The sequence below is a fragment of the Megalopta genalis genome, chromosome 1 (assembly GCF_051020955.1).
Source record: "Megalopta genalis isolate 19385.01 chromosome 1, iyMegGena1_principal, whole genome shotgun sequence".
NCBI lineage: Eukaryota > Metazoa > Arthropoda > Insecta > Hymenoptera > Halictidae > Megalopta > Megalopta genalis.
The window spans coordinates 24,036,392-24,048,941 of NC_135013.1; the positions used below are offsets into that span (position 1 = coordinate 24,036,392).

At 41.0% G+C, this 12,550-nt stretch overlaps 1 protein-coding gene across 5 annotated transcripts in view; it reads right to left on the reverse strand.

Moving 5' to 3' along the window:
- Positions 1-631: 631 nt before the first annotated feature.
- The window catches only part of Tpst (tyrosylprotein sulfotransferase), a 149,936-nt gene continuing 138,017 nt past the window's right edge, over positions 632-12,550 (reverse strand). For all 5 annotated transcript variants that reach the window (XM_076523707.1, XM_076523714.1, XM_076523717.1 and 2 more), the window contains 6 exons: positions 9,162-9,295; positions 8,911-9,019; positions 7,509-7,703; positions 4,273-4,526; positions 3,927-4,124; positions 632-2,823 (listed from right to left, as the gene is read on the reverse strand). In XM_076523707.1, coding sequence (XP_076379822.1) covers positions 2,715-2,823; positions 3,927-4,124; positions 4,273-4,526; positions 7,509-7,703; positions 8,911-9,019; positions 9,162-9,295 — 999 coding nt within the window. In that variant the 3' untranslated portion in view covers positions 632-2,714. The remainder of the gene's footprint in view (positions 2,824-3,926; positions 4,125-4,272; positions 4,527-7,508; positions 7,704-8,910; positions 9,020-9,161; positions 9,296-12,550) is intronic.

Consider the following 12,550-nt stretch of genomic DNA (forward strand, 5'->3'; position numbering starts at 1 on the left):
CAAAATTCGCCATAAGAGGCACTGTTGTCGACAAATTTGTTCACCCTTTTTGATTGTTGTCGAAATTTATATTATTTCTTATATGTAAAACGCGAAAATCATTTGTGCATGAATGAAAAATAATATTTAAATATCTTCCTATTGAAATTTTGTAATCTTAAGACCTTCAATGAAAGCTGGAAGATTGCACTGTACATTAAGTATATTCCCATTTGAAAATAATTACAATTAGAAATCTGAATATAACGACCAAACTTCAAATCTGCTCATCCGTCTGTATCAATTTATCACGGCAGTATTATAGTAACTATATCGCACGTGCAATTGATTTCAAATGCTTTAACCGCAAACCGTTATGACCTATACATTGCAACCGAGAATAATTTTATGATCAGAATCGGCTCGTAAATTACAATAACGTCCGTTCGGTAACTATAATTCGATAACATGTATTTTAGAATTGTCCGTTCGGAATGCAGTCGCGTGTAAAACGAACGTGCCACTATTTACGAATCACATCAATTTGTACCTATCCGGTTTGGAGATTGCGCGATCTTATTTGTGTAGCGTTCAAATATGCTGTAGATTATCCTGATCCATGCCAGTTTAGGGGAAATGACAATTGCAGGGGTTCTGTAATATTAAAATAATTTAATTGTATAATTCGATAGACAGTAACATGGTTTACACGAATGACGTAATGCCACATCGAAGTTGTTGCACCTGTCGTGGTCGCCGTTTGGACAAGGGTCTACCAACAATGGAGGACATTTATTGTTCTCGCGGAGTTACAGTAATATTTGCTTGCGACAACCATCGCTGCGTACTATAATCGACCATCGATAACAGAAGAACTCCGGTAAATCGTAAATCGTAAATCGAGGGACCGGTTAAACAATTCGTCTGCGTTATATTTTTTGCCCGCGGCTCCACGTCACAATCTATATTTGCTTATAATTAGTAATACAATAGGAATAACAAGAAACCTTTTATAGTCTCGCGTTCCTACAACTCAAGAACCTTTGCACTCGAGACAATCAGTGTCCGGAGATTCATTCGTGGGACGTACTCGCCGTCAGATGCTGAACACTGATTATTTCGTAATAGGGAGACTCTACACGTTCGCTGCCAGATGTCCAAATCCAACATTGTCCGAAATTCTTTCCGATTTTCGCTCGATATCACTCTAAGATGGAGCAAAAATCTGCAAAATTCTTGACCCTTACACACCACCGTCTTTTGGTCATTTCCGGCCGATACGAATTTTATTTTTTCGCATACAATTAGTTCTTCGTCTAAGTCTTTTACTTCTAATTCCAAGACCGGTTTTGCTATATAATTGAGAATAATGTTAAAATACTGTAACATTTACTATGCGCAGAGATAGAAAGAAATCTCGTGCCGCAGGACAGGGCCAGAATGTGCTCTACTGTTTCGAAACGTGATGTTATCCTCATGAATATGAAATACAATATTCTAACAGTACAATGTAAACGGTGAAAAATGACCACGAAGACTTTGCGCGTCGCTTGAAATATGGGTCGCGTGAAACGGTCGGGCAGTGAACGCACATTGATCTTCAATATTCGCTACTGCTGCTCCTAGTCTACCTTACAAACGTAGAAACTGAAGGAAAGAAGAACATATCAAAAGAAGGAACGCACGCAAGAATTTCCTTCGACGATCGATAAATACCATTCTCTCATGAACAAATTTGTTTTGTGTTACACGATACAAGAATATAAAAAAAAAGGATCATAGCTTTGATCGCGGGAGAGACATCCCATCACGTTTCGTCGCTTCCATCCACCTTCCTCCATTCGCTCACGAAGACAACTTTATTCCACGCTTGCTTCAGACCATTATGATCTACGTTCCGGTCACTGGCCGTTGGTCGGGACTGTACAGAAATTGTTTAGCGGGTCTCCGACAGTCCTGGTTGGTCGCGTCAACGAAACACTGGACAAACGAAACGAGAGTAATCGGCGACCATTCGCACGGCATTTCGTCCGCGGGAGAAAGAGGGCACGCGCGATCCAGCCGAACCTCCCGCAACAGGAACCGTGCGGCCGTTCGCGAACGCAAGTGCCGTCCCGCAGTTAGACATCTACCGGTTAAAATATACAGAGAAAGAGTAACCATCGTGTAGCGTAGTCTCGCGAACCGCGATCGTTCGCTAATACGAGAATGCAGCGCGTACATTCGGAGATAACGACACAGCGAGAACGCGCGAACAATCGACTGGGTTGTAGACAAAGGGTTGGTCAACGAGGGATTCCGTGGCTGGTAGGAAAATGATGGGTCAGCCATGCGAAGCAGGCTCTGTTCAAGTTTTGTGTCCCTTTCAGATCGGCCTCGAGTTGTTCAAGAAGAAAGGTCCCCGCCTCTAGTACTCTCCGGCTTCTTCGGGTTCGCTAAGCTTCTCTCTTTCACGGTCTCGTCGTTGAACTCGCTGTGCCGTGGCTACCAAGTATGCACGCTTGATCTTACAATTAAAGTATAGTCCAGAGAGCTCGCTTTTTTTCTTTATTTTCACGATCACGGTTCGCTGTCCCCGAATCCCACCGGGAAGAGGCAAACGACGAGAGGGAATTCGCTCTTTCAACGGTATTCGGTACGAACTGGCTCCGCCGTGAGGTTTTACCAGCTTGTTAAACGTTGCAGAAATTGTACAGGTTCAAGGTCCGCGCGCCTAGGGTAGCGTGTAACCGAGGTCACGCGTTTGCCGCGTTGGTGCTCTCGTCCTCTTTGCTCAGCTCTATCAGCTTCTCCAGGGAAAATTGGCGCGCCCTCGCCGCCCACACTTCTCCGTTCGCTAGCACCCTGCAACAATAAGAGCCGTATTTTAAGGATGTTATCCAACGGAGGCTGCTTTTACGAGTGCGAGGGGTGAAACGCGACGGCTGCCGCGCCGCGCGTTTTACGTTTATTTCATATTAATTGGGGGAGAACTTCTTGCTACTGAAAAATTCTATATAACAAAAACATCTGTATAAATATATATAAAAAAATTCTACTGTAACAACGAGTTGTATTCGTTGAAGAAGATCTATTAAACATGAATGTTATTGGACTATGGATTTTATGTATTTATTGTAGAAATGAGTGGACGTAATTTAAAACGTCGGACAAATTTTAGAAATTTAACATTGTTCGTGTTTTATCTTAGACTTATTAAAATGATTAAAGAAAGAGAGGAACTCCTATTTTGGCTCTTTCCTATCGCAATTGATGAAGAACATTTTTAATTGCACAAAGATCCGCATAAATTCTTTAATTCCTTTGAAATTGAAACAAAGTTTGATTCTTCTGTTAGCAAAGTCTAGAAACGAAAGTAAACGAAGGCATAGAAAATAACAAAAATTTTAAGAAAATGAGGAAGTGCTAATCGACTCAGTTGTGAAAGAAATCATAGTTCAAAGGGTTTACAGAGTATTACAGTATATTTCGTCAAATATAATTAGTAGATTGCGCGGATTTCACGTTAAACGCATAAATTTAAAGATAGTTCAGTTGGAAAAGTTATCATCAGACTGTGCGGATTTTTATGCAAAGAAATTGTCCATACGAATTGCAAGAAATGGAGACTAAATCTCAAGTTCGCACTTTCATTAATCCTTCTAACAGATTCAAAATAATAGATCGACAATTTTTAAATTCCTTTAATCCTTACAATATTTCCAATTACAACTACCCAATTTTGCCATAAACGTACAAACTCCGCAGTTATTGCAAATAAATGAAACGAAGTGATGCAACTTCAACTACGCGTTTCAAATGTATTACTATCCCCTTAGAATCTAGAGTCTGGGACGCTTTAGCGTTCTCCGGAGGCATTATCCTCCCCCGAGAGCCGCGTTCTAAAGGATAGCCCGGACATACGATCGAAGGAATGAGTCCTGCGGATGTATCGATCGAATACGTACCGTCTGGTGTTCTCGCTGACCAGCCTATCCGGCGCTCCGTAGACCGGCGAATTAGCATAAGGATCATAGCCGAGGACAGAAAGCATCGGCGCGATGTCCGGCATTTCTCTGACTACGTCGTCCGGAATGTGGCCGACCCACTTGGTCAGTGCTTCCAAGTTGACTGGCTTTATGATCTGATCCGACGACCTCTCCACCCTGCATTCCGAAAATACAGAATTTAGTATTCGATCGCGGCAGCGTGTCGATCGTCCTTTTCCGTCGACCGGTCCCCTCATTCCCGACGAATGACATCATTCTCGGACGAACGAGACACGCCGTTACCGCCGCATATCGGTTCTCTTACTTGCTGAGAGGCACGCCGCCCGGCTTGTTAATGAACTCCTCGTGGTGCATGACCGACTCGTTCCAAGGAACGTCCAGGAAGTTCAGTATCTTCTTCATCCATTGGCGCGGGTGCAGCACCAGCTGCTCGTACGGCACCATCAGACACTTGCCCGACCCGATTTCCTTGCACTGGCCGTACATCGTCGAGATCGCGTGGTTCCACTTGATCAGCGACTGCCTGTACGAGGACAAGTCGAACCCGGTGATGGTGACCTGGAAGACGACGCGCCATTGTCATTCGATACTCGATCGCGATCGGCAACCGGGAACGAACGTGACCCTGCGATCTCGCGTTTTCAACGCGGAGAGTGCATTCGTTCGATCCGACTACACGCATCGCGAATTAATTACGTCAGCCTGTGCTCGGACAGCCGGCTAAAATAGCCATTCACGGTACTAGTAATTCGTGAGTCATCATCGGAAGCTGTTCTGCCGGTTGGAAATCGAAGTCGGCTGCGCTTATAATGTTCCGTATCGCAATAGTATATGCAGTGGCTCGCGAAACTGTTCGGACACCGATTGAAACGGAATACAGTGATGTCTCCCTAATTGTCGCCCAAATTGTGCGCTAGAATAGACAATTTGGGAAGAGGAGACGCGATTATTCGAGCCTTGCGGCTCGTTTTTTGTAATTACCAATTGTCAATAACTATAAAAACGAGCCGCAAGGCTCGAATAATTGTATCTCCTCTTCGCAAAGTGTTCATCTTTGTGGACAATGTGAGCGTCAATTAGGGAGACATTATTGAAGCTCTTTCTAAATTCGACCAGATCACTTGGATCTTTTTTTTATTGGGTTGGCAACTAAGTAATCGCCGATTTCAGTTATAGATGTCTCTCACTCCCATTTTTATGATATCCGTAAATGTTATATTATAAAATTATTATTATTATTATTATGTTATTTTTTATTATCCGTGAATGTTAGCAACTGGACAAATTGAATGCAGCGGTCAAGGATAAGCGACCAGAATTGGTCAATCGTAAAGGTGTCATTTTCCAGCAGGACAATGCTAGGCCGCACACGTTTTTGTCCACTCGACAAAAATTGATGGATATTGGTTGGGAATTGATGTTACACCCACCATATAGCCCTGATCTCGCGCCATCGAATTACCACTTATTTCGATCCCTGGACAACTCTCTTCGTGGTAAAACTTTTAACAATGATGACGCTGTAAAATCTCACTTAACTCAGTTTTTGGCCGAAAAGGATCAGACTTTCTACGAGCGTGGAATTTTCAAGTTGTCAGAGAGATGGCAAAAGGTCATCGAACAAAATGGAAAATACATTACAGATTAAACTTCGTTCCAAGTAAAAGAAAATTTTTTATTTCACTGAACAAATCGGCAATCACTTAGTTGCCAACCCAATATATAGTAGAGAAACTAGTTTACAGGGTCGTGAATCTATTTTTTTAGATTGCAATTGGTTGGGGTGACAAAAAGATGAAAATTGGATCTTTCATGCTTTTTAGCCGAGCTTAAAAATCTCCAGATTGTTTACAGTTATCTTACATATTTGCGATTTTCGCAACCCTTAATTGTTTGTAGCTTATAAGTAGACCGCGGATTTTTATGCGAAATGAACATTGTCCTCGTCAATTGCAAGAAGTGGGGACTATCTTTTTAATAATGTTTTTTCTTAGTAATTTTAATCAGTTGATAGCAATCCGATAACATTTTCGCGGTGTTCACATGTTTCTGCTATTTTCCATGCGATTTACCGATGCGCGATCTACCATAAACAAACAAAATCTGCAGTCTACTCGTAACAAACTCCATCGACGAAATATTCAATGCGCATCCAAATCACCAAATCACCTTTAAATTTGCTAGCCTCAGATTTAAAAAAAATGAATTTTTTACTTTGATTTGGCACTGCGGCTAATTGGAATTTCACACTAAATCTACCAAGCAGTAATGAAAGCTTTAAATAAATTTTGTAAAGTTTTTATTATAAAACTTGCTCCAATACTGTACTTTATTCAAGCATCTTCCACGAAAGAGTCTTCAAAGTTTGCAGGATTTCAAACTAAGAAACCGGTCATTTTGACTGCTCGGATAGGTTTAGTATCAAAGAAGAACTGTACAGCCACTGTAGATCTTTAAGACGGCCTCGTCGAAGCACACTGTCCCAGCAAGACCTCGCGAAACCGATCTCCAGTTCGTTTTACGAAAACTGAGCGGAAGATTTCGACTAGTTCTTCGGATCTCGTTCGGAATCTATCGCCGTGAATTCCTGGCCGGTGAAGTCCTCCCGGCTCTTCCTTTCGTCCCCTATTTCCCGGCGCCGCGCGCGGCGCTTTAATTTTTTAGACACGATGCGCCACTATAGTGGCTTCCGCGGATATCAACTTTTAGAACGACACCGCCACTATAGTGGCTTTCGCGGATGTCATCTCTCTGAACGGCGCGCCACTATAGTGGCTTACTCTAGTAGCTCACTCGCTCATCGTTTGAATCAAATAATCGTCTTCATATGCATTGTTTCACACTTCTTTCGTCTTCGCATCGATTTACAACAGTCTACAGGATGTCCCAAAAATGTCTCGCAATCCGGAAATGGCGGGTTCCTTGGATCATTTGAAGCAACTTCTTCCTTTACAAAAATGTTCTCCGAGGCACCGTTAACGAGTTATTAACGAAAAACAGTGACCAATAAGAATCGAGTACGGCTGACGCGAGGCGGCCCAGCCAACGAGCGCACGAAGCCCAGTTCCGCTCATTGGCTCGATCGCCTCGCGCCAGCTGAGCTCGCCTCTCATTGGTCACTGTTTTTCGTTAATAACTCGTTAACGGTGCCTCGGAGAAAATTTTTGTAAAGGAAAAAGTTGCTTCAAATGGCCCGAGGAACCCGCCACTTTCGGATTGCGAGACATTTTTGGGACATCCTGTAGATTGTTGTAAATTGATGTGAAGACAAAAGAAGTGTGAAACAATGCATATGAAGACGATTATTATAGAATAGCGATTATTATAGACGATTATTATAGAATATCGATTATTACAGACGATTATTAGAATATACACAGTATCAGACACTGTACAGTACACATCAGACTCTGCCGTCCAGAGAAATAGCTTCGCGCAGAATTCAGCCGTACCTAAAAGGTTAAAATTCGCGAATCGAGTGGGACAGATCTGCATAAACGAGCCCGCGACGGCCGAGCGAGCTTCGATCTTAGGTCCTACCTTTCTCGAGATAATGGAATGCACGGTGGCACGGCCATCGCGGATCATGAAGATAAACTTGGCATTTGGAAAGAGATCGAGGATGTACGAGCCCATCTTCAGAGTGAGGGGATCCTTGTTGCACAATCGCGGCGCTGGCTCCGCGTGTCGCGCTATGATCTCCAGACAGAATGCCGCTATCGCGCTGTCCATCACCTGGGCAAATGATTATTTCGTAATTAATAGACACGTATCTCGGCTCGTTGCCCGTCGGTATGGCACCAACCGCCATTCAACGCTGACAACGAGACGTTTCTCAGCCGGACGCCGCGCGATGCGACGCTGTTCGATGCTTTCGAACAAGAAAAACAATGAATTGACGCAATGTGCAATGAATTGTTTCCACGGTTTTCTTGTTTAGTCATTGCGATGGTGTTAGATAACTCGAAAGAACAGATATCATTGATATCGGAAATTTCCATCACGAGTCAAACTCTTCAAAGTTGAGCAAAAATTTGGAATTTTAAGGAATAAATTTATATTAATAAAAATATATTATCACAATGATAGTAATAATGATTGAGAATCGTATAAATTGTTATATCAAAATAATCCTTTTATCGGGCATATTGCTGTACATGTGTATGTAAATCATACGTGAATTATAAATGGATTATATGGCACTTCCAGGAAATTATAGATTCCTGAGGTCATTCGAAGCAACTTTTTCCTTTACAAAAATTTTCTCCGAGGCATCGTTAACGAGTTATTCACGAAAAACACTGACCAATGAGAGGCGAGCTCGGTTGACGCGAATCGGTCGAGCCAACGAGCGGAGGAAGTCCAGTTCCGCTGATTGGCTCCAGTTCCGCCTACCGCCAGGCGAGCTCGCCCCTCATTGGTCAGTGTTTTTCGTTAATAACTCGTAAACGAAGCCGCGGATTGCATTTGTGCTAAGGAAAAATTTGCTTCGAATAACCTCAGGGATCCCTCATTTCCCAGAAGTACCATAATTTTGGGACACCCTAAATGTACATAGTGTCTCAGTCACTCTGTTACAAAGCGATATCTCCGTTATCGTTAATGATACGCGAAAATGCTTAATGAACAAATTGTTTGGTTCAAAGGAGCGCATGTCATGGTGGAAATCGTTTTTTTTCAAAGAACATATTTTTCGAGATTTCAAGGTCATCGATGTTTTGTTAAATAGGATTACATATTTCTATCGTTGTATCCTGATAGCTAAGATCAAGACGAATCCAATGGACAGTGAAAACACGGCACAAAATCGTAGCGCGGGTGTTGAGCGATAGCGGAATTTGTGTTTTAACGTCCGAAACAAATCCGAGTCGGAATAATTTCGACGGCACCGAGGAATTTCGCAGGAGAGCGTCGGTCTCGTTTGGTTCCGAAGGACACTTGCCTCTTTCGAGATTCCTGCCTCGGACAGCCGCAGGTTCTCCCTCTCCGATTTCAGCCAGTGCATCCTCATCTGCAGGATCCTCGGTATCACCCTGGTCTCTTGGCCGCACCTGTCACAGAAAAACGATCCGCGAGAGTCAGCATATCCGGCTATTTGTCGGCCGGTCTTTGACGCGGGCATTGATCGAGAGCACTCGGCGTCAATCGTATCAGGCGTTAATTGGCAATTTGTCCGGTGAATGGGGGACTCACCTGACATCGGGATGTGCATCGAGCATGGCGCGCACGAGGGTAGTGCCGGAGCGTGGCACGCCGCCGATGAAAATTAACGGCATATAGCGATCGTACGCGTACCTCTTGTGATCGAACGGGCCCACCACGTATTTCTGAAAGGGAAAAAACGAACGAGACCTTAATGGGCCGCGATCAATTTATCAACCGGGCGGGTTAGTATCATGGTCACGTTCTCGACAAATTTTCACCTGTGCCTTAACGTTTCCACTTCAAAGACGCGAATAATATTCAGTTATTACAATATATATTAATATTATATTGTAATAATATGTATTATGATATAATAGTAATAAATTATAATATAATAATATATTAACCCTTTGCTCTCGTGTGATGACTCTGAGGCACCACTGAAATTGTTAGTTCACGTTCCAAGGTAATTTTTATATTAACGAAGTTTAAATTTAAACAATCGTTAAAGGTGTAACTGTAATCACAAGTCATCGCAAGACTCAATTTCATTAAAATGCACTTTGTTACATAAAATAGAAATACCATAAGTCAGAAAAATTATGTTAGATTCATGGTTAAAATGGTTTCGAGTGCAAAGGGTTAATATTATAATATATATTAATATCATTATAATATATAATATCGATATATCATTATAATTATAATTCGAAATCGTCGGAGATTTTTAATCTGCTGATATAAAACCGCCAGAGGTGGAGCTTTTAATAAATCGCAAACGTGTGCGTTTATTAACACTGGTACTACTAAACAAAGTCGAAATATTTTCGTCGAAGGTTTCTGATTTTTTCGTTTACAATTACTGATAGTGAAGAAATGTTTGTGCGAGAAACTTTTAGATTTTCTTTAGTCAAGCATTTATTGTAATAGAAATAGAGCTTCAAATAAATCCAATCTTGTCGTTATTCTAAAAGAATATTTATTAGTAGTGTTTAGAACTCGGTGGTTCCAGCGTTAATAATATTATTTATTTATTTAGTTATTGAATATATGAATTCGGGAAATTACCCATTACTTATAAAATTGAAAAAAATACAGAGTTAAAGTAAGTAAAAAAAAAGTAAAAAAAATGAGATAATCGCAAATCCTTAAATTAATACGACGAGTCTCCACGGACTATAACAACGCTGCGGAATTCTGTTAAGCAACGCGCCTGAAAGATCGTATTGTAAACGATTCCGGAACAGAATCCAGCGAGATTTCCATTTTCCATCTTAAAGGACCGATTTTTCTAGAGCCCCGCCGCCGCATACCGTCAAGTTTTATCTGAGCCGCTTGTATCCCAAGTATCGTGTATGTTCATCTGGGAGTATAAGCGAAAAGTTTCTGCTCCCATTGAGAGAGTACAAGCCTGTTCTGTTCAAAGTATGTGAAGTAGAACGTCCGACTGTTGGCTTTTGTGATTCTACGAGCCTTAAGATGCGAATTCAAGCCTCTCGCATAAACCCCGCGAATGTTAGGAGCACGAAGAACCGAATACGTACCGCTGAAGCGCCCGGAAAGCACGATTCCTCTTGGTCGCGGGGAATTTTTGCGATACGCGGTTCACGTTTACCGAAAGATTCTCCAGAAAGGCCAAGCATCGTCGGACACGCGCAATTATTCGCGAAAACATCGGGAGCGAATTTGTATTTTCAGCTCCGAGAGCAATTTCAACCTGTTTCGGAACCGCATCGCACTTCATCATCGAGTGAGAGCTTCTGCTTAGCAAATCCCTGGCAACATTATGCCACGCCCGGCCTAATCCGGAGAAACTAGATGCAACCTGCATGTCAGAACTGTACCTTCTGACGTAGATATACGTTGCTCGATCTGTGACTGTTCGGGTATCCGACAATAAATTGCGGTTTTTCGCGATCCGTTTATAATTCGATCGCTGATTTTATGCATTTTTTGGCGAAAACGAGTAGATGCGATTTGAAGCAATAGACAGGTTAAACGAATTTGAGAACCCTCGTAACGCGGTGATCGGGTCGATTTTGACTCGTGGCAATTAAATCGTTCACTTAATTACTCAATTTTCGGGTACGTAAGTCAAAGAAATTGCTGTTAAAATGGGAATAAGAGAAAGGCTGATAAGTCTGCGAGAAATATCTTCGAAAATGTGTTTGGAAAGATTGCTGTATAAAGCGCACAGAATTGTTATAAACATCGTCAAATTACCAAAATTATTAAAAGGGAAATCGAATTTGATGAGAACAATTTTTATTTTACATAGAGATCCACAGTTCAGTTATAAAATTGCAGCGTTTAGATATTTTTCATTTATGTTCGCGCGACGTAATTTCGAGAAGTAAACGTTGCTCTGACATTTTTAGTCCTTTTATCATCAGTTTTTATCATCGCTTACGATTTTTCACTGCGTCTTTTGCGAGACCAAGTCATCGAATGATTTTAATTCGTAAACGCTGTACGCAGATGATCTTGAAAGTTAGAAACCAGAAAATGTACAGTAGAGTTATTATTATTATTATTATTTATATATTTATTATTATTTATTAGAGTATATTATTAGAATTTATTAGTATATTATTAGTATTTATTAGTACATTATTATGAGTATTATAGTTATTATTATTGTCTACAGTACGTTCAAGTTATTCCATGAAAGAAGAAACAATATTTTGAACACTGGGTAAAAGGTCTTGGAATGCATTGTGAATATTACATGGACTGCAATGTTCGTTACTTCGATCACATGAATTCACTAGAAGCAATACTACCTTCTTCAATATTCGATTGAGCATGTCTGAGACTAAAATCATCGTCTATATCGGGCAATCGAACCGTAATCGTTCGTTGTAAAGGAAAAATAATGTTAGAATCGATTGAAACGATTTATCCAAGTGTTTTTTGGACGAATGTAAAGAAAGAACACAGGATAATCTCGTTTTTGTTATAATTGATTTTGTGTCTTCTGTTATGTCATATGTTTGTTCGGAGTTATCGTTGTTAAACTTGCATTAATTTCCTTAACACTAGATTTACGGAGCTCGTCAAAATGACGGGTCACTAATTTTTTAATTTACGATTATATTCATATCGTAAAGATACATTTATGAGTTATTTATTCAATTCATATGTTACGGCAAATGTTACAATAACACTTGTTAAAAATCAGAATAAATGTCTTATTGTTACTTTTATAAGCTAATATAAAACAGCTGTTTTTTGTGCTCCGTAAATCTAGTGTTAATAAACGTTCTTAAATAAAATCTCAACAAATAATACTAACTAACTGTCCACTGAATGATTCTTTTTAGCAGACGACGAGATTACGTACCAATCAGGAGCTCCTAAATGCGATCTGTACACGTCGGATCCTGCGAACGTGGGCGGTTCGAGTGAAGAAATGTTTAATCGAGCAAGCAAAGCGA